Raw genomic sequence first — 26,763 nt, 5'->3', positions numbered from 1 at the left:
AGGAGGGGGAGAGGGAACCCACCTGCTCTCAGCAGCCAGAACCATCATAGCCAGACACTGGAGGGACCTGTCAGGAGTAAGTCTGGACCAATGGTATCAAATAGTCTGGGAAACAGCCTTATTAGAAAAACTAACCAACAAACTGAAACTGACACGGGGACAAATAGAAGAAAACGCCTTCACCCCGGTATGGCTACCCCTTTATCACATACGCAGCCCAACAAGACAGCAACAAGAACCCGCAGACAGCATATGAATCAATCTGGCTAACCTGATTCAAAAATACACACTCACACTCCGCTCACACACAAAAACAAATTTCTTTTTTTTTAAAAAATTTTTATTGAGTTTTCACATTTTATATAGACATAACAAACACACAAAGACACAGACAAACATGTACAATTTCAAATTCTTACTTTCATAACCACATTCTCTGACTTCCCCGCATCCCCCCTTCATGCTCCCTAGTTCCAATAGTTAATTCAGCAAGTTCTTATCTCTTTTCTTTACAATATTAATATCATTTTTAAAAAAAACTTAGTTCTTCTTAGTTATCCAATTTTAACTTATACAGATCCATTATAATCATTACATCCTTTCCAAAGGTCGACCTAAATTCCCTTCCAACAATTTCTCAATTATCATATTAATTACTAAACATAATAACTAGACATAAAAATCATAACCTTATAAAAGAACTCTCACCCCCCTCTTTCCAGGTTTCGATCCCCCAAAGAAGTATCCATAATATCAGTTCTTAGCCTGGATTTCTCACGTCCGAGGCCTTCAAATCTCTATCAGTCCCTCTTCGTCGATTTTGTTGGTAATCTTTTATGTTGGCCACCAGGTCTCGAAGGAGCTCTGTCCCAATAAGATCAGTGATTCTTCCAACTAGCCCTCCATATTCGAAAGCGGAGCCCCGATCCTGTTTCTGACTTCTTTTAAGTCCAATTAATCCGAATGTCCCAAGGGCTCCCTCTTTCATCTTACACAAATTTGTAATCCATAGCTCTTTCAATTCCCCCATAAGGGGATCTCTCTCTTCTTCATCCTTAATTTTCAACCAGATTCTCATTATCCATGTCTTATTTTCTTTGTATTCCCCGTTTGTAGGTTTTTGGTTGGCCTTTTCCTCCTGAAATATTTCCGCTCCTCCTTCCCTCTCTTCTGACTCTGAAAATATCTCTTCTGGTTCAGCTGCAGAGTTTTCTTTTGTCATGTCTTCTGGTTCATCTGCAGAGTTTTCTTTTGTCAAGTCCTTAACACAGGCAACAGAATTACTTACTTTAGAATTCAAGGTCACAATCATTGTAGCCATAGCTGTGCTCTGGTCCTGAAGTTTTCCCACGAGAAAGAATATTTTTTCCAACTCGGCCTGTAATTTTCCATCTGCAGCCATTGTAGTGCCTCAGAATCCCCCCTAGAGGGATTCTTGTTACTTAGTAAACCTTCTCCAGTGATCAATTACTATTACTTATTTCTTCTTTATTTCCAACAACTTTAAATCAAATGTAACCCATCTGGTCTGCAAAATAGGTAACAGATTTTTCTAGCTTAAACAGTTCGTTTGATAGCTCGTTTGACAGCTGTCAAACTCCTTCTGTCTCCTCAACAGGCTCACTCGCGGATCGCTCCCGGGTCTGGGGGGGGGGGTTACACATCAACTTCTGAAATTCAGTTCTTAACCTCCAGCTCAAAACTTCTAATGTCAATTGTGAAATTAATAACTTTTATCTCACACAGAGAAAGGTAGTCTCTCCACCTTAGTTATCCGGTTCTTGCTTTAAATGTCTGCAAAAAGGGGGGTGCAGACTTCCTTTTTAACACTCCCCCGATTGTACCGAATTCAAAGAGAAAGAAATTTTCAAGTCCAAATTCCGTACTACTCACGGGTTATTTCTTTTTGAGTCCAAATGTTCAAGGAAAAAAAGTCAGCGCTCTTCGGCCATGGCTCGCGGCTTCACTCCACTGAAGTAGCGGTCTACTCACAGCACCACGCCACTCTCCGTACCCTCTCCAAAGCCTTTAAAAAGGCTCTTCGTGGGTCGGAGGGGGCGCTTAAGGTGCCCACCGAGTCACCAAGTCCGCAGGCTTCCGCGCTTGCGGTTTCTGAGGGTCCCCGTGTCGCCGCCGCGGCAAGACCCGTCTTCAGTAGAGCCGATTCCCTCCGGAGCTCGGAGGGAATCCGCCATTACCCGATCGCGCTAACCCGGAAGCCCCCCACAAAAACAAATTTCACTACAGCCAACCAAAGACAGCCAACCACACCCTAAGCCACCCCCCAACCTCTCTCACCACCAAGGAATAATACTGTAATAATAATTTAATAATAATTTATTACTTATACCCTGCCCATCTGGCCGGGCTTCCCCAGCCACTCTGGGTAGCTCCCAACAGGATATTAAAAACACAATAAAAGAGCAAACATTAAAAACTTCCCTAAACAGGGCTGCCTTCAGATGTCTTCTAAAAATCGGATAGTTATTTATTTCCTTGACATTTGATGGGAGGGCATTCCACAGGGTGGGAGCCACTACCGAGAAGGCCCTCTGCCTGGCTCCCTGTAACCTCACTTCTCGCAATGAGGGAACCGCCAGAAGGCCCTCAGCGCTGGATCTCAGTGTCTGGGCTGAACGATGGGGGTGGAGACGCTCCTTCAGGTATACTGCTTCTTCAGCCTGCCAAATGGGTGGGCCAGCCCCGGTTGTGCAAAGGGATGCCTTTTTGGCACCGTCCCGGTTCCCTGCAGCAGACTGTTGCTTGAAAACAAAGCACTTTGCACAGGTAATAATAATAATAATAATAATAATAATAATAATAATATAATAATAATAATAATAATAATAATAATAATTATTATTATTATTATTATTATTATTTATTTATACCCCGCCCATCTGGCTGGGTTTCCCCAGCCACTCTGGACGGCTTCCAACAAAGTATTAAAATACAGTAATCTGTTAAACATTAAAAGCTTCCCTAAACAGGGCTGCCTTCAGATGTCTTCTAAAAGTTTGGTAGTTGTTCTTCTCTTTGACATCTGGTGGGAGGGTGTTCCACAGGGCGGGTGCCACTACCGAGAAGGCCCTCTGCCTGGTTCCCTGTAGCTTTGCTTCTCGCAATGAGGGAACCGCCAGAAGGCCCTCAGCGCTGGATCTCAGTGTCTGGGCTGAACGATGGGGGTGGAGACGCTCCTTCAGGTATACTGGGCAGAGGCCGTTTGTGGCTTTCAAGGTCAGTACCAACACTTTGAATTGTGCTCAGAAACGTACTGGGAGCCAATGTAGGTCTTTCATGTGGTCTTAGCGGCCGCTCCCAGTCACCAGTCTAGCTGCCGCATTCTGGATTAGTTGTAGTTTCCGGGTCACCTTCAAAGGTAGCCCCACGTAGAGCGCATTGCAGTAGTCCAAGCGGGAGATAACCAGAGCATGCACCACTCTGGCGAGACAGTCTGCAGGCAGGGAGGGTCACATACACTAAGTAGAATAATAGAAGCATTGCCACCCCACTCACCATTCCCCCTCCCCCTCTTTCCCCCTTTTCTTCCTAACCTAACATTGTAAGTAACACTAAAAAATTATTATTATTAATTTTATTATTATTTTTATTATTAATTATTAATATAATAATAATAATAATAATAATAATAATAATAATAATAGGACGAGAGGGCTTTCGAAGGCTGTTAGCCATGCTGGCTGTGGTCTGCATCCACAACTGGAGGCAGCAAATGTTTCTGAATCCCAGTTGCTAGAAACCGCAGGAGGAGAGAGGGGTCTTGTGTTCAAATCCTACTTGCGGGCGTCCCATAATGGGCATCTAGGTTGGCCAAAGTGAGAACAGTAGGCTGGACTAGATAAGGGCCAGATGCTGTAGCAGCTTCTCCTTTGATGTTCTCATCTTCTGACATTTCAGCCTAGCAGATATTCCGGAAGAGGCTCCGGCTGACCTCAAGGAGCCGACTCCTCAGGAACCGGCGGCTCCCACCCACAAAGCGGACCCGCCACCCCCTGGGGAAGCCAAGGAGGCCCCCCCTGATTCGTCGCAGGCCCCCGCGGCGGCCGAGCAACCGGGCCCAGCTGATCAAGGAGAAAGGACCTTGGCCCAACCCGCTCCCTTAGCCCCAGGGGCCACAACCCAGGATGCTGGTGAGCCCAGCGTTTCCGCAGCGCAGCCGCCGTCGGAAGGAAGCCAGACCGCGGCAACCCCTGCAGAGGTTCCGGATACCCCAACCAGCCCGTACCTCACTCCGGACTTTGGCAAAGAGGACCCGTCCCTGATTTTGGGTAAGGCCATCGAGGCCTATGGCCTTGGGGGGCCAGCGGAACGAGCCTGGTCCAGACAGAGGGATTAGGAGTGAGGGCCAGGGGCCAGAACAGCTCTTTTTTTAAAAAAGGAAGGAAGGAAATGTAAGTTGTTCATCCTTTAGGCCCAGGGGTTAGCAAACTTACCGCGCCTCGGGCCAGTGTTTCCAGCACCGATCGCGCGGCGGGCATTGGCGCGCATGCCCATACGCGTGCGCACACACTATTTCCGGCGCACTTCCGGGTCAGAGGAGCACCGGAAATAGCTTGTGCGCACGTGCACGGGCTTTCTCTAACCCGGATGTGCACTGGAAATAACGCTTGCGCATGCACAAATAATGCTTGTGCATGTGCAAATAATGCTTGCGCAAGCGCACAAGCTATTTCTGGTGCTCCTCTGACCCGGAAGTGGGCAACAGTGCAGCACTGGTAAGTGGGTGGCGGCAGTACGCAGTGGGCGTTGTCGCGGGCCGGATTAATGAATCCCTCGGGTTTTATCCAGCCCACGGGTCTTAGTTTGGGGACCCCTGGTTGAGGCTCTGCAAACAGGCTGTGCCTGTCTTTGTCTCAGGGAGAGGGTGGGACCGGAACAGAGCAGGGAAGGAATGGAAACATCAGGCATGCTTTCTCAGCTGGCGCTATAACAGACATCAGCTGCAGGAAACAGGTTGTCGGTGAAAGCGTTTCGACTACGTTCCTGCTGCAGAGATCGAAGCACATGGTGCGCATCATTCTGCAGAGGCTGTTCATTTCTTCGGAGGAGAATGTGTGATGCCATTCCCTAAGGTGGCAGACAGGAGCGGCCTATCCTGTTTTGCCGCCTGAGGCGAAACAGGAAGGTGCCGGCTCTGCCCGCCGAAGTCTCACTTACTGGGGTCGCTTGGTGGCTTCTTCTGGAGAGATCTCATAGAAACTGTGGCCACATGACTCTGGGGGCGGGCGGGGTGTGGGATTCCACACCCTCCAAGGCTGCTTCTTCAGCCTGCCAAATGGGTGGGCCAGCCCCGGTTGTGCAAAGGGATGCCTTTTTGGCACCGTCCCGGTTCCCTGCAGCAGACTGTTGCTTGAAAACAAAGCACTTTGCACAGGTAATAATAATAATAATAATAATAATAATAATAATAATAATAATTTATTATTTATACCCCGCCCATCTGGCTGGGTTTCCCCAGCCACTCTGGACGGCTTCCAACAAAGTATTAAAATACAGTAATCTGTTAAACATTAACTTCCCTAAACAGGGCTGCCTTCAGATGTCTTCTAAAAGTTTGGTAGTTGTTCTTCTCTTTGACATCTGGTGGGAGGGTGTTCCACAGGGTGGGCACCACCACCGAGAAGGCCCTCTGCCTGGTTCCCTGTAGCTTTGCTTCTCGCAATGAGGGAACCGCCAGAAGGCCCTCAGAGCTGGACCTCAGTGTCCGGGCAGAACAATGGGGATGGAGACGCTCCTTCAGGTATACTGGACCAAGGCCGTTTAGGATCCATACTAAAATGGATTAAAACTCGCATCAACTGGTAGGATGCCTCAGCTCCCTGTTTGCCCGACATGTGGCCCTCATTTGGTCCAGGGTTTCGCTGTTGCTGACCACCACGGCCTCATAGGGTCTCCTGAGCAGCTGGTGCCTTTGGCTACGGTTTTGCTGAGCGCCAGAGCTTGGAGATTGCAGGGCAGGAGGAAAGTTTTCCCTGTGGCCTGATCCACCTGGCATGCACTCCCTCCCTCCCTCAACTCCCTCTCTGGTATGCAGAGAAAAGCTCCTTTCCATGAGATAAGCAGGCTGGCAGGGCGAGGGACCGGGGCGCATCGCAGCATCAGGTGTTGTTGTGATCGCTCTTCCCGCTGTGACAGATGGGACAGCGTGTCTTGTGGCCGGGTGACCTTGCAATGGAGTTGGGAGGGAGGGAGTGTGGGGTGTGTGCAAGGCAAAGTGTGGCAAGTGGGTGAGGTTAAGCTGGCAAGGGGCAGAGGCAGGTGGGCAGGGCAGCAATGGAACGGGAGGACTAACAATTTGTGTGTCAGGGCGTGTGTTATCTGTTGGGGAGACGATCACCAGATGGCTTTTGTCCTGGGCTGAGCATTCGCTAGGCACCTGCAGTTTCCTTGTGCCAAGGGCAGGATCTGCAGAATATAATGCCTTCAATGTTAAAGTCAAATGAAACAACGGAATCTCAAGTTTCTGGTCCTTATGAAAAGAAATGTTCGAAGGCCCAATGAAAGCGCATGGGAGTTCAGGCAGACAGTGCTGTGTTGTCCCCTCCTCCTTTCTTTCTCATGGAGGCCTTGGGACCCGAACCAGGATGTGCTGTGAAGCCAGTGTCTCAGGGATGGGTCATAACTTAGTGATGGATCATGCGCAGAAGGCTGCACTTCCTGGCGTCTCCAGGAAGCCTGGGACAACCTTTGCTGGAGACCCTGGAGAGCCATTGCAAGTCAGGATAGATCTGAGATGGACTGACTTCAAGCTTGCATGATCCGATCAGAAGGTCGGCGGTTCAAATCCCCGCGACTGGGTGAGCTCCCGTTGCTCCGTCCCTGCTCCTGCCCACCTAGCAGTTCGAAAGCACGTCAAAGTGCAAGTAGATAAATAGGTACCGTTCTGGCGGGAAGGTCAACGGCGTTTCCGTGTGCTGCTCTGGTTCGCTAGAAGCGGCTTAGTCATGCTGGCCACATGACCCGGAAGCTGTACGCCGGCTCCCTCGGCCAATAAAGCGAGATAAGCACCGCAACCCCAGAGTCGGCCACGACTGGACCTAATGGTCAGGGGTCCCTTTACCTTTACCTTTACCTTTACCTTTACCTTTACCTTTACCTTTACCTTTACCTTTACCTAGAACTTCTGAGCTCCACCAGTAAGTGCAAAATATTCCCTTTGAACTGGTAACAGACAGACACCTAGGATAAAGGAGCAGAGTGCATCCGAGCACATTTTCAGCCCAGGAATTAGTTTGCAGCACTAGAACTGAACCCTCAGTCCTTTCTCACACAAAATTAATTACTAATTTGCCCCCAAAGTTTCTTTGCTTTGGCAGGGGAGGGCAGGCAGCTGTGAGCGATGCTATTGCTGTTGTTTAACAACCTGGAAAATGAAAATTGACGGTTGTTTAGTACAGCGTTCTGCACTTTGGGGTCCCGAGATGTTGTTGGACTACAAGTCCCATAGTCCCTGGCCATTTGCCGAATTGGCTGGGGATGATGGGAGTTGTAGTCCCGCAATGTCTGAGGACCCAAGGTTGGAGAACGCAGATCTAGTATGATGCAGATATTGACCAGTAAATCCCAACCTACCTTCTGCCCACAACTGGTAGAGATAATACTGAATTAAGTGGGCCAATAGCAGGGCTGGATTTAGGTTTGATGAGGCACTAAGCAACTGAAGGTAATGGGTCCCTTTATATGTCCAGCTGTCCTTTACCAACAACAAATTGTCACTGTTTTTTTGTGTTGAATAGATGCTATATGGTAATTTATGGACCTAATAGGTATCTAAAGCCATTTGCACATAACAAAATATGTATTTTATCAAAGTAACTGTTGAACTGAAATACAATTTAGAAGAAGTATATTAATAGTGAAATAATTATGAAGCTCTAACATAAAATGATTGAGGGCCCATGACTTACACCATAGGAGCCTGTACAACACCAAACACTGTTGCTGTATGTAGGTTTTATTTTATTTGTGTTTTATCTTATATTTTGGAAACGTACATCCAGTTTTTTCCCCTTTAATTTTTTTGCCCCCCCCCCAAGAGAGTGGGGCCCTAAGCTATAGCTTGTTTAGCTTATACGTAAATCCGGCACTGGGGACACGGGTGGCACTGTGGGTTAAACCACAGAGCTTAAGACTTGCCGATCAGAAGGTCGGCGGTTCGAATCCCCGCGACGGGGTGAGCTCCCATTGCTCTGTCCCTGCTCCTGCCAACCTAGCAGTTCGAAAGCACCTCGAAGTGCAAGTAGATAAATAGGTACCATTCCGGCGGGAAGGTAAACGGCGTTTCCGTGCGCTGCTTTGGTTCGCCAGAAGCGGCTTAGTCATGCTGGCCACATGATCTGGAAGCTGTATGCCGGCTCCCTCAGCCAATAAAGCGAGATGAGCACCGCAACCCCAGAGTCAGCCACGACTGGACCTAATGGTCAGGGGTCCCTTTACCGTTAAATCCGGCACTGGCCAGTGGCCTCACTCAGTACAATGCACCACCTCTTGTGGTTGTAACCAGGGCCGTGCTGTGCAGCTGTGGATGTGTGCAGTATCTGGTACAGAGCTTCCTATGCCTAGCACCTTACGCTTTTAGGAAAATTAAAGTTTCTAGCCCTCGTGACTGCAAAGATAGGCTTAGAAGAATGTGGGTCATGTCTCTGGTGAAATCTCACTAATGGAGAGGGACGGAGTGCTATATTTGCTGCATATGGAACTCCCTGCCCCCTGAAGGGCCGAAAAGTGGGTTAGACAAATTCATGAAGGAGAGGGCTGTCAATGACCACTAGCCAATGGCCTTACTCCATAGTTGGAGGTGGCGATGCTTTGGAATTCCAGGTGCTGAAAACCCCAGAAGGGAAGGGGTCTCTTGTTCTCAGGTGCAGCATGCTGGCTTCCCATTAGAATCACAGAATTCTAGAATCATTTAATTTTCACAACACCCCTGCGAGGTAGGGTAGGCTGAAAGAGGCAGGGACCGGCTCAAGGTCACGGAGCGAGCTTCATGGCTGAGCGAGGGATTCGAACCCTGGTCTGCCAGGTCCTAGTTGGACACTCTAACCACTATGTGACACTGTCTCTCCACTTCAGATTCTAAGTGAATCGTGGAATTGTAGAGTCGGAAGGGGAACACAAAATGCATGATAAAACAAAGAGGCGGAAGGGAGGGACCCTAAGAGTCATCTAGACCAACCCCCTTTAATGCAGGAATCTCAGCTGAAGCATCCATGACAGATGGCCATCTGACCGCTGCTTAAAAACATTGGTGCATCTGTGAGGCGAGCTGACCCAACATGCTCTTATATTCTTAAAGGTAAAGGTAAAGGGACCCCTGACCATTAGGTCCAGTCGCGGATGACTCTGGGGTTGCGGCGTCATCTCGCTTTACTGGCCGAGGGAGCCGGCATACAGCTTCCGGGTCATGTGGCCAGCATGACTAAGCTGCTTCTGGCGAACCAGACCAGCGCACGGAAATGCCGTTTACCTTCCCGCCGGAGCGGTACCTATTTATCTACTTGCACTTTGATGTGCTTTCGAACTGCTAGGTTGGCAGGAGCAGGGACCGAGCAACGGGAGCTCACCCCGTCGTGGGGATTCGAACTGCCGACCTTCTGATCGGCAAGTCCTAGGCTCTGTGGTTTAACCCACAGCGCCACTTGGGTCCCCTCTTATATTCTTACTCCCAGCCTAAACACTGGAAATAGAATTATTTTTCTCAGTTTCTGCGCGATTCCACCTGACCTTTCCCAGAGAAATCTCTTTTCTCTTGCCTAATGAGCTGAATCTTGCAATCATATTTTCCTGCATGGTTACCATCCATGCATTGGCATCTTAATGTGTCTAAATACTAAACGAGGTGCCCTGTCTGTAGCGCAGCTTCCAGCTTTTTTAGGAACATACGAATCTGCCTTCTACTGAGCCAGACCTCCACTCCCATCGTTCTGCCCGGACACTGAGGTCCAGCTCTGAGGGCCTTCTGGCGGTTCCCTCCCTGTGAGAAGCAAGGTTACAGGGAACCAGGCAGAGGGCCTTCTCGGTAGTGGCACCTGCCCTGTGGAACGCCCTCCCACCAGATGTCAAAGAGAACAACAACTACCAAACTTTTAGAAGACATCTGAAGGCAGCCCTGTTTAGGGAAGCTTTTAATGTTTAATAGGTTATTGTATTTCAGTACTCTGTTGGAAGCAACCCAGAGTGGCTGGGGAAACCCAACCAGATGGGCGGGGTATAAAAAAATTGTTGTTGTTGTTGTTGTTGTTGTTAGTCCAGGCAGCTCAGTGTTGTCTACAATGACTCACCGTGGCTCCCCAGGGTTTCATACAAGGGACCACCCCCCAACAGCCCTGCCAGGAGGATTGAACCCAGAATCTTCTGCAGGAAATGTGGTCCCTCTACAACTTGAGCTTCAGGCTTTCCCCCTGATGAGCACTTGGATTCATAGAATTGTAGAGGGGATCGCCAGGGGTCATCTATTCCAAGCCCTACAATGCAGAAATGTCAGCTAAAGCCCCCAGGGCAGATGATCACCCAACCTCTGCTTAAAGCAGGCAAACTCGGCCCTCCAGACGTTTTGAGACTACTATTCCCACCATACGATACCATACAATATGATAATCTTTAGTGCCATTGTCCCATACAGAACAACGAAATTGAAAAAATCTACACCAGACATTCATAAACCAACAAGCCTGCTATCCCATCTATCCCAACCTGGTTAGCCCCCTAAAAACTCTGATACCCCATAATTAAATACAATATACTCCCACAGAGACTACCTTAAAAGGTAAAGGGACCCCTGACCATTAGGTCCAGTCGTGGCCGACTCTGGGGTTGTGGCGCTCATCTCGCTTTATTGGCCGAGGGAGCCGGCGTACAGCTTCCGGGTCATATGGCCAGCATGACCAAGCCGCTTCTGGCGAACCAGAGCAGCGCACGGAAACGCCGTTTACCTTCCTGCCGGAGTGGTACCTATTTATCTACTTGCACTTTGACGTGGTTTTGCACTGCTAGGTTGGCAGGAGCAGCTCACCCCGTGGCGGGGATTCGAACCGCCGACCTTCTGATCGGCAAGTCCTAGGCTCTGTGGTTTAACCCACAGCGTCACCCGCATCCCTCTAGAGACTACCTTCCACTGCGTTTAAAACCAAAATAACATTTGGATAAAAACTGTTTCTCAGGCGGCTAGTCCTAGTCTTTATAACCCTGTACCTTCTTCCTGCCACTGGTCCTGTTATCTAGGGATGATGGGAGTTGTAGTCCCAAAACATCTGGAGGGCCGAGTTTGCCAATGCCTGGCTTAAAGACCTCCGAGGAAGGAGAGTCCACAACCTGCAGCTCAAGTTAAGCAGCATCTTGAGGAGGGGAGCGGTTTCGATTGAGAAAACAGCAGGAAGACCTCGGGTTGCGCCCGTGGCCAAGATGGTTTTGCCCCCAGCCTAGATACGTCTTGGAGCAAAGATGAAACCCCTTTCTGTTAGTTGGCAAGGCAACGTCCCTTATGCTGCTGCCCAGAGGCACCATCCCCATTTCGCCAGTAGGGGTCGCCCTCTGCACATACCTTGGGGAAGCACTGCTGCATACAGAATTGTCACCATCAGCTGTGAATCCTGGCCATGGCAATTTCCATCAGCGGCTGGGCTCCGTTTGCAGCTGCAGGAGTTGCAGGAAGGAGCAGCCAAGCAGCCTGTGGAAAATGTCCCACAAGGCAGCGGTCACAGATTTTCCTTGGGACTTACTTTCATTAATTAATTTTTTTTTAATTTGGTTTTACAAATTTATGCACATTCAAAACCACAAATGAATAAAATTACAAGAATCTTCCAAATCTTTAGGCTTCCCTCCTCCCCTCCATGGTTTCTTTAGTTAACTTTTTCAACTGCATACTGTAAATAATAATAATAATAATAATAATAATAATAATAATAATAATAATTTATTATTTATACCCCGCCCATCTGGCTGGGTTTCCCCAGCCTCTCTGGGTGGCTTCCAAAAGAATATTAAAATACAATAACCTATTAAACATTAAAAGCTTCCCTAAACAGGGCTGCTAAATCACTCTAGCTTTTCAGTTCTCTGCTGGGTCCAAAGTCTATGTAACATTACAAGAGTTATTTCAAATCTGCTAAAGAGTTCAAATGTTTGCAGTATAATATAAATTTGCCGCTTCCGCACATGTGCGTGATGTCATTTTGACTGTCTGTGCATGCGTGAGTGCCGAAACCCAGAAGTAACGCATTCCGTTACTTCCGGGTCGCCGCGGATCGCAACCCAAAAGCTCTCAACCTGAAGCCACTTCAACCCGAGGTATGAGTGTACTATTCATTGTATCAAATTGCAGATTTCAATGGATTGCAGATTTCAATAAGTATCTATTCCACCTGTCTGTTCTTAGAGTCCAATAATTTACAGTTCCACAGAATCCTTTCACAGAGTCTAAGACAAGGATTTCCCGGAATATTAGCCCTGTTTCGCCATCCTAGGCTTCATCAGTAGAACAGGCTCATATACTATGCTATAAGATCCACTATCCTGTACAGTGGTGCCCCGCAAGACGAATGCCTCGCAAGACGGAAAACTCGCTAGACAAAAGAGTTTTCCGTTTTGGAGGTGCTTCGCAATACGAATTTCCTATGGGCTTGCTTCGCAAGACGAGAATGTCTTGCGAGTTCCTGCGGGGTTTTTTTCCCCCCCCCCTTTTCTAAGCCGCTAAGCCGCTTATCCGATAAGCCGATAAGCCGCTAAAAGCCGCTAAAAGCCGCTAAAAGCCGCTAAACCGCTAATAGCACTAATCCGCTAAGCCGTCAATGGGCTTGCTTCGCAAGACGAAAAAACAGCTAGACAAAGAGACTCACTGTAATATTACATATGAGCCTGTTCTACTTATGAAGCCTAGGATGGCAAAACAAGGCTAATATTCCGGGAAATCCTTGTCTTAGACTCTGTGAAAGGATTCTGTGGAACTGTAAATTATTGGACTCTAAGAACAGACAGGTGGAATATATACTTATACATGTATGGACCTTATGCATGAACGGACTAGAGATTGCACTGATCCATTGGGTCTTCTGTTTTTTCCGTCGAACTTTATGAGACTTCCGTTGAAATCTACAATTTGATACAGTGAATAGTGTACCTTATTTATTCAAAAGTACAGCCAGTTACGTCTTGTGTGTTTATTGAGACAGTTTCTAGGAGCCACAGAGGAGAGCTGGCTGCAGGGTGGGAGCCCCTGGTGGACAAATGAATTAGCCAAGTGGTTTTTCTGTTGTTTTAACCTCTGCCTCTCTCTTCCAGATGACACTCCCCCTCCACCTGCTCCCTTCACCCACCGCATCGTCCAGCTGAGAACGGGGGAGTTCAAAGACACCTACAGCATCAACACCAAGGAGATGCTAGGAGGGTAAGGCCTGGCCAGGGGTGGGAGGAAGAGGGTGCCAAATCATTCACTCTTCCAGTGACATAATTGTGGGAATGTTCAGGGTGGCAAGAGAGGACATATTGTTTATTAATATCCTACCTAACTTATAGCAACTTATAAGTTCTATACCTTAGCAGAGTTTTACATTTCCCTTTTTAAATGCACAGCAGATAGCTGGCTGAAGGCTTGTGTTAGCCTCGCAAGACGAAAATAATCCGTTCCGCGAGTCTCTTCGTCTAGAGGTTTTTTCGTCTTGCGAAGCATCCCTATTAGCGGATTAGCGGATTAGCGGCTTAGTGGCTTAGCGGCTTAGAAAAAAGGGGGGGAGGGAAAAAACTCGCAAGACTCGCAAGACGTTTTCATCTTGCAAAGCAAGCCCATAGGGAAATTCGTCTTGCGAAGCGCCTCGAAAAATGGAAAACCCTTTCGTCTAGCAGGTTTTTCGTCTTGCGAGGCATTCGTCTTGCGGGGCACCACTGGGTTCCTGGTAAGTTCCCTTATATCCCTCTTAAAAGAATAAACACACAACAATCTTGTTTAAAGTACAGTGGACGCTCGGGTTGCGAAAGCGATCCGTGCGGGATGCACGTTCACAACCCGCAGCCTTCGCAACCTGCATCTGCGCACGTGCAGGTTGTGATTCGGTGCTTCTGCGCATGCGCAAAGCACAATTTAGCGCTTCTGCACATGCGCGACCGCTGAAACCTGGAAGTAACCTGTTCCAGGCTTTGGCGGTCCACAAAACGAAAAAACGCAACCTGAAGCAGCTGTAACACGAGGTATGACTGTATATAAAATGAGTTTACTCACGTCATCAGCTCACAGTTGGATCCCTGAAGGCAGACTTAGTTACAAAGTATATACGCGTGGATCTGTGAGATGCTCCAAGAATGGAGGAAGCCAAAGACAGAGATGGTGCTGCGTGCCTTGTCCATTTTGTTACCTGGGCAGGTAAGGTCACACCCACCTCTAGTCACATGCAAAGGAAGGATGTCCCAGCCCAGGAGGAAACAGGAAGTTTTCGACTGGCTGGACCAAACATTCCTCTGCATGTCCACTCTAGGAAAACAAGGAATGTCATACTTGACTGCTACTTATGTATCACATCCCACAATAATTGTGACTGTTTCCAATTTCCTGATGGTTTGCTGCGATACGGATATTATTTTCGAAATAATGCACGTAAAAGAAAATGCAGCAGTAAGATTGGCATTTGTAAATGAAAGAAAGAATGCTGCAATGTTTTATAAAGTGCAGAATATTGAAGAAAACACACCCACCCGGCTGCAAACCAAACCCTTTCAAGCAATCAGTAAGCAACAGACCAATAAAGTATTGCCTTAAAGCAGGGGTAGGCAACCTAAGGCCCAGAGGCTGGATGCGGCCCAATCGCCTTCTCAATGTGGCCCATGGACGGTTGTCTGGGAATCAGCGTTTTTTTACATGAGTAGACTGTGTCCTTTTCTTTAAAATGCATCTCTGGGTTATTTGTGGGGCATAGGAATTCCTTCATATTTTTTTCTTCTTCAAAATATAGTCCAGCCCACCACATGGTCTGAGGGACGGTGGACCGGCCCACGGCTGAAAAAGGTTGCTGACCCCTGCCTTAAAAGAACACTTAGCTCAGTTGGTTAGAGCAGTGTGTTGATAATGCCAAGGCTGCAGGTTCGATCCCCCGTATGGGGCAGCTGCATATTGATGCATTTCAGGGGGTTGGACTAGATGATTCTTGGGTCCCTTCCAATTCTATGATTCGCAACACCATCAAATCTAGAAGCCAGGTCATTCATCATTCAGATTTAGAAACCCCCATTACTTTCTCATGCATGCACTCTTGGGTTGGGGCAACTGGCTGAAATGTTTTTAAATGTTTTAAATGGTTCTCAATTTTGTTTCTCTGTTTTGTTTTTGCTGGGCTGATGTTGATTAAATGTTTAGTTGGGGTTGGTGGTTATTATAATTTAGGTATAACTGTAAATTGTTTATTATTGTTAATGGTTTCTATTGATTTTTTGGTTTATTTGTTGCTCATATAGGATATTTTGTTTCTTAATTTTGGATGCATTGTTATGTTTTTATATGTGTTGTAAGCTGGGGAAACCCAGCAAGATGGGCGGTATATAAATTAAAATATTATTATTACAGTGGTGCCTCGCAAGACAAAATTAATCCGTTCCGCGATTCTCTTCGTCTAGCGGTTTTTTCGTCTTGCAAAGCAAGCCCATTGACAGCTTAGCGGATTAGCGCTATTAGCGGCTTAGCGGCTTAGAAAAAGGGGGGGGGGGAACCCCGCAGGAACTCACAAGACATTTTCGTCTTGCGAAGCAAGCCCATAGGAAATTTGTTTTGAGAAGCACCTCCAAAACGGAAAACTCTTTCGTCTAGTGAGTTTTCCGTCTTGCGAGGCATTCGTCTTGCGGGGCACCACTGTATTATTAGAAAGAACTGTAATGAGAGGTTTGTTGTTACCAAGCCATCATTGCACACAGTGCCTGAAAGCAGTTTTAAAAGGCAAAAGGGTCTTTGCCCCAAGGAGTTTACAATCCAGAAAGATAATTGGTGATGGTGGTGAAACAGAAAGGGGAAAGTGAGGATGAGGAGGAAGGGATAAACGTCATCCATTCTTAAACGTTTGTTGCAGTTGGGAGTTAGGCTTCATGGAAAAAGTGAGCTTTTTAGTGCTTTGGAGGAACTTTGGAAAGAATTCATAATTCTCAGGGCTTGCTTTTCTCTTTTCCACCACAGGGGGAAGTTTGGAGAAGTCCGTACGTGTGCAGTGAAGGAGACGGGCCTCAAGCTGGCCGTGAAAATTATTAAGAAGCAGGGGCCGAAAGACAGGGTAGGTGCCCTCTGGTGTGCAGTGTGCTGCAACATGTAGCAATGCGCGCAACACCTTTTCTGCACCGCTCTTTGTGCCGGGTTTTCCTGCACGGCTGCCCTGCTAAGTTTAGTTCAGGTTTGTGAAACTCATTCATCATTTCGTCCGGCCGAAACGGGGACCAAAGCGACGGACGAAAATGTGCAAAATAACATAAGAACAGTGCAAATTTACTAAAAGGTGTTTTGTCAGCGCTTGTTCAACAGAGCCTCCCCTACTCCTCCTCACGCCCTGGGCATTTCCAAAACCTGCTCCAACTGTGCTGGGCCTGGAGGTTAACCCGAGCAATGCGTTCCAGGTCCGGTCCCGAATCCAGGGATTCCACGAGGCGTCCGTCCGACAGGGCCAAGGCAGGAAACCAGGCTAGGTCAGGCACAGGGTCTCAGGCAGGTTCTTGCAAACAGCAATGTTGCTCCCGCAACCTGGGGCGGGGTCCGGCAGCCTTTTATCTCTGTCGGGGTAATGGCAGTCCTGATCCCCTGGTGACCCACCTCTCTGTCTCGCCCGAAGGCGAGCACTCCTCCTGCGAGTACTCAGGTCTCTCCTTCTCTCAGACCTTAGTCTCTGCAGCTCGGGAGATGTCAGTGGGTTACTAGACCCATGGGCTGCCTCAGCCTCCCCTGACCCAACCGGTAGTGGAGCAGCTGTAAGTGATGGCCCAGCTGAAGGCAACGAGGTTGAAATAATATACTCGGAGTCGAGAGTGGATTTCATGCTCTTAATTCAGTTCATAGTGGTGAGGAGGAATGGAAGTTCCCCCAGAATGTCTGCTTTATATACATTATTTACACAATGGGCCCCACGTGATTGGCTAATTCTGAGATTCACCTGTAGGCCAATCAGGTTGCGGATTCACTTCCACCTGGAGCTGGATTGGGTGGCTCCTGTGGACCAATCAGACTGCTGCATTCTGGACTCTATGGTTCTAGGACCAGTCAGACTGCTGCCTTTTGGATCCTATTCAACTCAGTACATAACAGAGGTCATCCCCGCATCTGGAGTCAGTGCAGACTCAGGCCCCGGACTCGGCCCAGCTGGTGCTTGTTGCAGGGGAACCTGTGCAGAATGGGGCTCTTCAGGATCAGGCCCCAGACTTGGTTCAGATGATGCCTGAGGCAGAGGATCCAGTGCAAACTGAGACTCCTCTGGTTCCGAGTCCGAGTCCCAGGCCATCACATCGGGAGGGTTGGGGGAACCCCTAGAACAGATTTGGGGGGAAGAGAGGGGAAACACTGTTGTGCAAGAAGAAATCCTTGGACTTACAGGGCATGTTAGTTGGATAGCACCCATGGTCTGCGCATAGGTGGCAGCATGCCAGAAGCGTCTCTCCTGAAGCCCATCCTTTGCCAACCTGGTGCCCTTCCTAGATTTTGTACCGCAACTCCTGTCAGTCTCAGCTGGTGGAAGCTGTGGTGCAAAACTGTGACGTTGGTGGGGTCTGATGGGAGTTGTGGTTCAAAATGCCTGGAGGGTACCAGCCTGGCAAAGGCTCCCCTAGCCAGCCTCCGTTCCACGCTGACCAGCTTTTGCCTCTCTAGGAAGCGGCTGAGGTGGAAATCGACGTGATGAATCAGCTGAACCACCGGAACCTGATCCAACTATACGACGCCATCGAGACTCCGAAGGACATCATGCTCTTCATGGAGTTGTGAGTCATGGAGTTGCGAGGCAGGCTCTTGCTCTGCGGGCAATCGCCGTGTTCGGGCCTGGAGTTTGAAAAGACACGACACATGAGGAAAAACGAAAGCGGAGGGAGGAGGAGAAAAGCAAGCTCTGGCACAAGTTTAGCAGAAACGGCATTGATTCATGCAAATGAGGACATTTGTTTCTTTCTTTTTCCCCTCAAAGTTTTATTATTAAATTTTCCACAATTATAACAAATATAACATAAAAAAGAAGAAGAAAAATACAAAAAAGAAATAATACAGTATTGGAAAACAAAAAACAAAACAACAACAATCTTAGTCCCATATCCCTTAAAAACCCAATTTTATTTATATTGTTAATTGACTTCCCCAGATCCCTCCCTCCTGAATTTCATTGTGTCTGTATGTAACACCTTTCCAATATCATTCTTAAACTAAAAATATTTCCAGCAATTAACTATCTTTTTCTCTTTTCTTATTGTTCTTAATCCAACTGACTTAATTAAATCCTAAATTAATCTTAGGCCTATTTGGTGCTTTCAAGTCACTTCTAATTATTTATATTACAATATTTATTCAAATAGTCCTTAAATTTCTTCCAATCTTCTTGATATTCCTCATCTTTCTGGTCACAGATTCTTCCAGTCAGGACATTTGTTTCATTGGTGTGGCAACCAGCCTAAATGTGACCTAAATGTGGGAGGATATGGGATGGCCTTTTGATGATGTCACTTGGACACTGGGAAAATCCCACGTGCATGAGTAGCACCCAGAACGCACTGCCCTGAGCATAGCTGTCAAGCGTCCCTTATTTGGCAGGACAGTCCCTTATCCCAGCGCCATGTCTCGCTGCTGTCCCTTATGGATGATGTCCCTTAAATAAGCTACTGAAGGTAATGGGGTCCTTCATATGTCCAGCTGTCCTTTGTCAACAACAAATTGTTGCTGGTTTTTTGTGTTGAATATATGCTATATGGTAATTTATGGACCTAATAGGTATCTAAAGCCATTTGCACGCAACAAAATATGTATTTTATCTAAGTAATTGTTGATCCCTTATTTTGGCTCCTGATCCCTTATTTTCGAGGCTTCTCATCCCTTATTTTCAAATCTGTAAGTTGACAGCTGTGGCCCTGAGGGGTTTGGGGTTCACCTGATGGTCCAAGGCAGCCCCTTTTCTGCTTTGCAGCGTGCAGGGCGGCGAGCTCTTTGAGCGGATCATCGACGAGGATTACCAGCTGACGGAGGTGGACTGCATGGTCTTTGTGCGTCAGATCTGTGATGGGATCCTCTTCATGCACCACATGAGTGTTCTCCACCTGGACCTCAAGGTAGGAGAACATCTCTGCTCTCCGTCAAGGAGGAGGAGGAGGAGGAGGGCCAAAGCTATTGTGGGGCACAAGAACTTTGGGGACAAACCAGCAGTTCCCGGACACTGGTTCCATAAAGGCGTCTGCAGCAGCTCCGACGCGACCTTATAAAAAGCATCACTCAGAGTAGAAGTTTGCATAACCCACTAAGGAAGATAAAATTCAGAAGTGCAGCAATTAATGGCACGTTTATACAAATTCCAGTGAGAACTATTTAGTTGAATTCAGCAAAATGGATATATCTGATCCAGTGATAACATCTTTTCAGAGTCAGATGGGGTATAAATTATTTATTTATCATATTTTTTGCTCTATAAGACACACCAGACCACAAGACGTACCTAGTTTTTGGAGGAGGAAAACAAGACAAAAAATATTCTAAATCTCAGAAGCCAGAACAGCAAGAGGGATCACTGTGCAGTGAAAGCAGCAATCCCTCTTGCTGTTCTGGCTTCTGGGATAGCTGTGCAGCCTGCATTCGCTCCATAAGATGCACACACATTTCCCCTTACTTTTTAGGAGGGGAAAAGTGAGTCTTATGGAGCAAAAAATGCAGTATTTATTATACACTCCCTGCTGCCTCCTTGCCTCTTAACAGCCCCTGCACCAGGTAATCCCACTGCCGCCCAGGGGCTCCTACTACCAACTTTGGTAAGGTAAAGGTAAAGGGACCCCTGACCATTAGGTCCAGTCATGGCCAACTCTGGGGCTGTGGCGCTCATCTCGCTTTACTGGCCGAGGGAGCCTGCATACAGCTTCTGGGTCATGTGGCCAGCATGACTAAGCCGCTTCTGGCGAACCAGAGCAGCGCACGGAAACGCCGTTTACCTTCCCGCCGGAGCGGTACCTATTTATCTACTTGCACTTTGACGTGCTTTCGAACTGCTAGGTGGGCAGGAGCAGGGACCGAGCAAAGGGAGCTCACCCCGTCGTGGGGATTCGAACTGCCGACCTTCTGATCGGCAAGCCCTAGGCTCAGTGGTTTAACCCACAGCGCCACCTGCATCCCTACCAACTTTAGTAACCACTGCCAAAAATAGAGATGGGCATGAAACGTCCGTGGGTCTGCCCAGTTCCTCTACTGAGCCAGACACAAGATATCTAGTTGTTCTCCGTGATTTCCAGATTTCAAGGGGATTATTTGCAGGTTCCCCACAAAGTAACTAACCGGAGGTGGTGTTTTGGGGTGGGGGGATGTTATCTTTTCTCTCCCTCTGCAGCCTGAGAACATCCTGTGCGTGACCTCGACCGGCCACATGGTGAAGATAATTGATTTTGGACTTGCCCGAAGGTAATGCCCATAGCAGGGGTCAGCAAACTTACCGCACCTCGGGCCGGTGTCTCCAGTGCCAATCGCGCGGTGGGCCGGAGGGTGGAGGAGCGCATGCCCATACGCGTGCGCACACGCTATTTCTGGCGCACTTCCAGGTCGGAGGAGCACCGGAAATAGCTTGTGTGCATGTGCAGGGGCCTCCTTTGACCCGGATGTGACCAGAATAACGCTTGCACATGTGCAAATAACTCTTGTGCATGGATGAAATTTAAAGACTATTTACTGAAATACGTTAAGATAACTTAATTGGGAAAACTTGCAAATAACAGATAGGCTTAGGATTTAAATATGTGATGTTAGAGAACAATATGTTTAAAGTTATAATGAAAAGAAAGATGTTAAGTGAATAAGTTAATATGACGAGAAAAATTGGAAACCTGTTACAATGATATACACCGAAATTCAGCTGGGGGATTTGAGGAAGTCACTTAACAATGTTACTAAGATTGGATCAAGTTCAGTTGTGATTTATGTTTGTTTGTTTGTTTGTTTAAAATTTTGGAAAATCAATAAAAAAAAATGGGGGGGGGGGAACAAATATCGCTTGTGCATGTCCACAAGCTATTTCCGGTGCTCCTCCGACCCGGATGTGGGCAGCCGTGCAGCGCAGCGCCGCACTGGTAAGAGCGGGTGCCGACAGTGGGCAGCGGGGGTTGCTGTGGGCCGGATAAACGAGTCCCCTGGGCCTTATTCAGCCCGTGGGCCTTAGTTTGGGGACCCCGGCCCAGAGCATCGCCAGCCTGCACCAGCCCCCTCTCCCCTTTCCGCACTCGTGACCCTGCTGTGTGCCTCTTCTGGGCACCGGGAGAGGGGAGGGCACAGGACAAAGTCCTTTCCGAAGGGAGCAGGATCCTGGTGCCCATCTTCCTGGGGGGTGGATGGGCCAGGCGTTGGTGTGCATTGATGGTGCTAGATTCTTCTCTCTCTCTCTCTCTCACCTTCAAAGGTACAACCCCAGAGAAAAGCTGAAAGTGAACTTTGGCACCCCCGAGTTCCTGTCTCCGGAGGTGGTCAGCTACGAACAAGTCTCCTACACAACGGATATGTGGAGCATGGGGGTGATCACCTACATGCTGTGAGTTGAGGGGAAAGGGTGCCTTTGCAATCAGGCATAATAATAATAATAATAATAATAATAATAATAATAATAATTGTACCTCGCCCATCTGGCTGGGTTTCTCCAACCACTCTGGGTGGCTCACAATAGAATATTCAAAACATGATAAGACACCAAACATTAAAAACTTCCCTGAACAGGGCTGCCTTCAGATGTCTTTTAAAACTCAGATAACAGTAGTACCTTGTTTTGAGTCTGCCCCGTTTTTAGAGTCCATTTCGTGGAACATCGGCAGCAAAACCTTGGGTTACAGACGCTTCAGGTTACATACGCTTCAGGTTACAGACTCCGCTAACCCAGAAATAGTACCTCGGGTTAAGAACTTTGCTTCAGGATGAGAACAGAAATCGCGCGGTGGTGGCTGTGGGAGGCCCCATTAGCTAAAGTGGTACCTCAGGTTAAGAACAGTTTCAGGTTAAGAACGGACATCCAGAATGAATTAAGTTCTTAACCTGAGGTACCACTGTACCAGAACAGGTTACTTCCGGGTTTGCCACTTGCACAGAAGTGCAAAACTGCTCACGCGCATTCGCAGAGCAGCGCTTTGTCGAGCGTCTGGGGCTCCGGAACGGATCCTGGACTCAAAACGAGGTACCACTGTAGTTGTTTATTTCCTTGACATCTGGTGGGAGGGAGTTCCACAGGGCAGGTGCCACTACCGAGAAGGCCCTCTGTCTGGTTCCCTGTAACCTCACTTCTCGCAGCGAGGGAACCACCAGAAGGACCTCAGGGCTGGACCTCAGTGTCCGGGCTGAACGATGGGGGTGGAGATGCTCTTTCAGGTATACTGGACCGAGGCTGTTTAGGGCTTTAAAGGTCAGTACCAACACTTTGAATTGTGCTCAGAAACGTACTGGGAGCCAATGTAGGTCTTTCAGGACCGGTGTTATATGGTCTTGGTGGCCGCTCCCAGTCACCAGTCTAGCTGCCGCATTTGTCATTTATTTTATTTATTAAATTTGCTGTAATGGTTATAAGGGGTTACTTGTGCGTAAGTTGCCGTTACTTTCAGCTAGATTGCCTGGCTAACCATGCCTCGGCTGACAGCCCTTCACTCCGTGGCCGTTCAGTCGCTTGCAGAATCCGTCAGTGGGCGTTTCTTGAACCTCTTCCAGCATAAAAGTTGTTTGACGCCAAGTCTCCGCCTACTCTCCCTGCGCGGAACTCTCCTGCGCAAGGAAAGGGTGGGCAGAGGCGTGCCCGTGCTCTCTCCACTAGTCTCGGGCGAAGAGTCTTGGAGACCCCTCTCCGAATCCTCCATCTCCCTCCCTTCTCTGCTGGTGTTGCGCTGAATTCCTTCCCCTCTGCTGGTCCCCTCTCCTGCATCGCTCGGGAGCCTTGCCTCCACCTCTTGCTCCGATGTCAGTTCCCTGACATTTGCATACCCTCATTCATCTGGAGATCAGAGGGCGGTTCATAAACATAAAAGCACCAAATGAGAAAACAAAAATACATAATAAAACAAAGAGGCAGAAGGGAGGGTCCCTGAGGGTCATCTAGCCCAACCCCATGCAGTGCAGGAATCAAAGTGTCCCTGACAGTCGGCCCTCCAAACTTTGCTCAGAAACCTCCAAGGAAGGAGATTCCACAACCTCCTCTGCCGAACAGCTCATGCTGTCAGAAAGTTCTTCCCGATGTTTAGTTGAAATCTCATTTCTTCTACAGTCATACCTCTTGTAACGTTTGCTTCAGGCTGAGCGTTTTCAGGTTGCGTCAGGAAGTAACGGAACGGGTTCCTTCCGGGTTTCGCCGCTCGCGCATGCGCAGATGCACAAAATGACACCACGCGCATGCACAGAAGTGGCGAATCGCGACCTGCGCAGACGCGGAGACGCGGGTTGCGTTCTTTTCAGGTTGCAAACGGGCATCCGGAACGGATCCCATTCGCAACCAGAGGTGCCGCTGTAATTTGAATCAGTTGGTTGCGGTCCTGACCTCTGGGGCGAAACAGCAATGGATTTGGCAGAAACAGAACTGCAGCAGAACACCCACGGCGTCGATTGCGGTGGAGAGAGGTTGGAAGGGAAATGGGCCCAGCGAGCCGATTTTTTTGTGCTCTGACATGGCCACGGCATGTTCTGGAGCAGCCAGGCTCCTGGCCCTGGAGTCGCTTGCATTTGCCAAATTTCTGAGCCCCAGGAGAGTTTTCCTTCACTAACGAGCCTTGATTGACGCTCTCTCTCCTTGTCTCCCCACCCTGTTCTCAGGCTGAGCGGACTCTCCCCTTTCCTGGGCGACAACGACACAGAAACCCTCAACAACGTCCTGGCAGCCAACTGGTATTTTGATGAGGAAGCTTTTGAGGGCATCTCTGAAGAAGCCAAGGACTTTGTCTCCAACTTGATTATCAAGAACAAAAGGTCTGGGACCATTTGGGGCAAAAGGGGGGGGGAAGCTTTGCTCTTTTCTGTGTGGGAACCGATGAACCTCCAGGTCAGCCAGAGAGCAAATGGAGAGGCACCGCACCCTTTAATATTTTCTAGCTGGAGGGAGACCAGTAGGAAACTGCACAGGCTCTTTAGAATCATGGAACCGGAGAGCTGAAAGGGACCACAGGGGTCATCTAGTCCACCCCCCTTTTTGCTCAGTGTGAGACTTGAACCACAACCCTGAGAGTTTCATGCTCCACCAACCAAGCTATCCCGGTTGAAGAAGCGAATCTGGCTTCTGCTGTGATGACAGAGGAAGTTTCTGGAAAAGAGGGGAGGCGATAGAGGTTTCTTAAAGGAAACAGGGCGCTGAGAAAGGGGGTAGAGAGACTTTTTCTCCTTACTCACATGACACTAGAAGTCATGGACATCCATAAGGACCTAAAAAGAGCTGCTGGATCAGGCCAATGGCTTTTTTAAAAAATTACATTTTTATTGATTTTTTAATATATCAGTTCCAACAGTCATACAACATAACTTCTCATCTTATACAATATTTTTAGACTTCCATCAGCAATGCTGATGATTTTCCCGTTCTCTATCGCTTATTATGCATTTCTTAATTTCTGTATTTTTAAAATTAAATTAAATTTATTATTTATACCCCGCCCATCTGGCTGGGCTTCCCCAGCCACTCTGGGCGGCTTCCAACCAAATATTAAAATACAGTAATACATCAAACATTAAAAGCTTCCCTAAACAGGGCTGCCTTCAGACGTCTTCTAAAAGTTTGGTAGTTGTTCTTCTCTTTGACATCTGGTGGGAGGGAGTTCCACAGGGCGGGTGCCGCTACCGAGAAGGCCCTCTGCCTGGTTCCCTGTAGCTTTGCTTCTTGCAGTGAGGGAACCACCAGAAGGCCCTCAGCACTGGACCTCAGTGTCCAGGCAGAACGATGGGGGTGGAGACGCTCCTTCAGGTATACTGGACCGAGGCCATTTAGGGCTTTCAAGGTCAGCACCAACACTTTGAGTTGTGCTCGGAAATGTCCTGGGAGCCAATGGAGGTATTTCAGGACCGGTGTTATGTGGTCTCGGCAGCCGCTCCCAGTCACCAGTCTAGCATTCTGGATTAGTTGTAGTTTCCAGATCACCTTCAAAGGTAGCCCCACGTAGAGCGCATTGCAATAGTCTAAGCGGGAGATAACCAGAGCATGTAAATATATTACATTTAATTTAACTAATAATTCTCCTCACTACAGTGGTGCCCCGCAAGACGAATGCCTCGCAAGACGGAAAACTCGCTAGACGAAAGAGTTTTCCGTTTTGGAGGCGCTTCGCAAAACGAATTTCCTATGGGCTTGTTTCGCAAGACGAAAATGTCTTGCGAGTTCCTGCTTTTTTTCCCCCCTCCCCCCCCCTTTTTCTAAGCTGCTAAGCCGCTTATCTGCTTATCCGCTAAGCCGATAAGCCGCTAAAAGCCGCTAAACCGCTAATAGCGCTAATCCGCTAAGCCGTCAATGGGCTTGCTTCGCAAGACGAAAAAACCGCTAGACGAAGAGACTCGCGGAACGGATTCTTTTCATCTTGCGAGGCACCACTGTATCTTTCTTGCAACATTTCAAATAATTCACCTTACAAAACTTCTTGCAATCCTACCAGAGTGATCTGTTCATCACAATTGCTTTCCAAATAGTTTGTCAATTTACTCCAGTCTTCTGAGAATCTCTGGTCCCGCAGGTTTCCAATCCTGCCTGTGAATTTATCTAACTCTGCATAGTCCAGGATCAGGCCAATGGCTCATCCAGTCCAGCATCCTGTTCTCACAGTGGCCAACCAGAGGCCTGTGGGAAAACTGAAACCAGGATTCGAACACAAGCCTTCTGCCCCTCCTAGGGTTTCCATCAACTGGTATTCAGAAGCATTGTTGCCCCCCAGCTGGGGAGGCAAGAAAAGGCCATAATGACTAGTATAGCCATCGGCAACCCTCCATGAATTTTCTTTATCCTCTTTTAAAGGCATCCTTGTCTCCAGTTGCAGGGAGTTACACAGTTTAACACTCCATTGCATGAAGAAGGAGTTATTTTTATCTGTCCCGACATTCAGCTTCCTTGAATGCACACGAGTCCTCGTGTTTTGAGAGGGGGAAGAAACACTCCCTTAGTAATAATAATAATAATAATGATGATGATGATGATAATAATAATAATAATTTATTATTTATACCCCGCCCATCTGGCTGAGTTTCCCCAGCCACTCTGGGTGGCTTCCAACAAAATATTAAAATACAATAGTATTGTGAAGATAGCTATTCTTGATTAGAAAAGGAAATAAATTTGAAGAATGTAGCTTTCTGAACTGCTTCCCAAAAGTCCATATTTTAAAAAGCACCAAAAAACCCCCCCAATTGGAGGTCTGGTGTGCGGGTGAAGGGTGACGATATCTGAGTTTTTACTCAAAGATCCCTGCATATTGCATTTCCTGCTGCTCCTGAGATCTTGAGGCTGGGTTTGGGTGGCAGTCGAGATGTTTACGGGTCTCTGGGATGGCGGTCCAGTTAAAAGAGCTGCGCTGCGACTCACGCCCTTTATGAACCGCACCCCAACCCTGCAGACTAGTTGCTATCACCAC

General features: G+C 48.0%; 1 protein-coding gene across 3 annotated transcripts in view; it reads left to right on the top strand.

Annotated features, from left to right (window-relative positions):
• MYLK2 (myosin light chain kinase 2) overlaps nucleotides 1-26,763 on the top strand; it is a 44,861-nt gene that overhangs the window by 11,748 nt on the left and 6,350 nt on the right. For all 3 annotated transcript variants that reach the window (XM_079979323.1, XM_079979324.1, XM_079979322.1), the window contains exons 3-10: nucleotides 3,919-4,289; nucleotides 13,300-13,405; nucleotides 16,169-16,262; nucleotides 17,840-17,949; nucleotides 19,137-19,278; nucleotides 20,538-20,608; nucleotides 21,597-21,725; nucleotides 23,975-24,127. In XM_079979323.1, coding sequence (XP_079835449.1) covers nucleotides 3,919-4,289; nucleotides 13,300-13,405; nucleotides 16,169-16,262; nucleotides 17,840-17,949; nucleotides 19,137-19,278; nucleotides 20,538-20,608; nucleotides 21,597-21,725; nucleotides 23,975-24,127 — 1,176 coding nt within the window. The remainder of the gene's footprint in view (nucleotides 1-3,918; nucleotides 4,290-13,299; nucleotides 13,406-16,168; nucleotides 16,263-17,839; nucleotides 17,950-19,136; nucleotides 19,279-20,537; nucleotides 20,609-21,596; nucleotides 21,726-23,974; nucleotides 24,128-26,763) is intronic.

The sequence above is a fragment of the Podarcis cretensis genome, assembly GCF_951804945.1.
Source record: "Podarcis cretensis genome assembly, chromosome: 6".
NCBI classification, from domain to species: Eukaryota; Metazoa; Chordata; class Lepidosauria; order Squamata; family Lacertidae; genus Podarcis; species Podarcis cretensis.
Note: the sequence above shows the minus strand (reverse complement) of the source record. Positions and strands in the feature narration are given on the sequence as shown.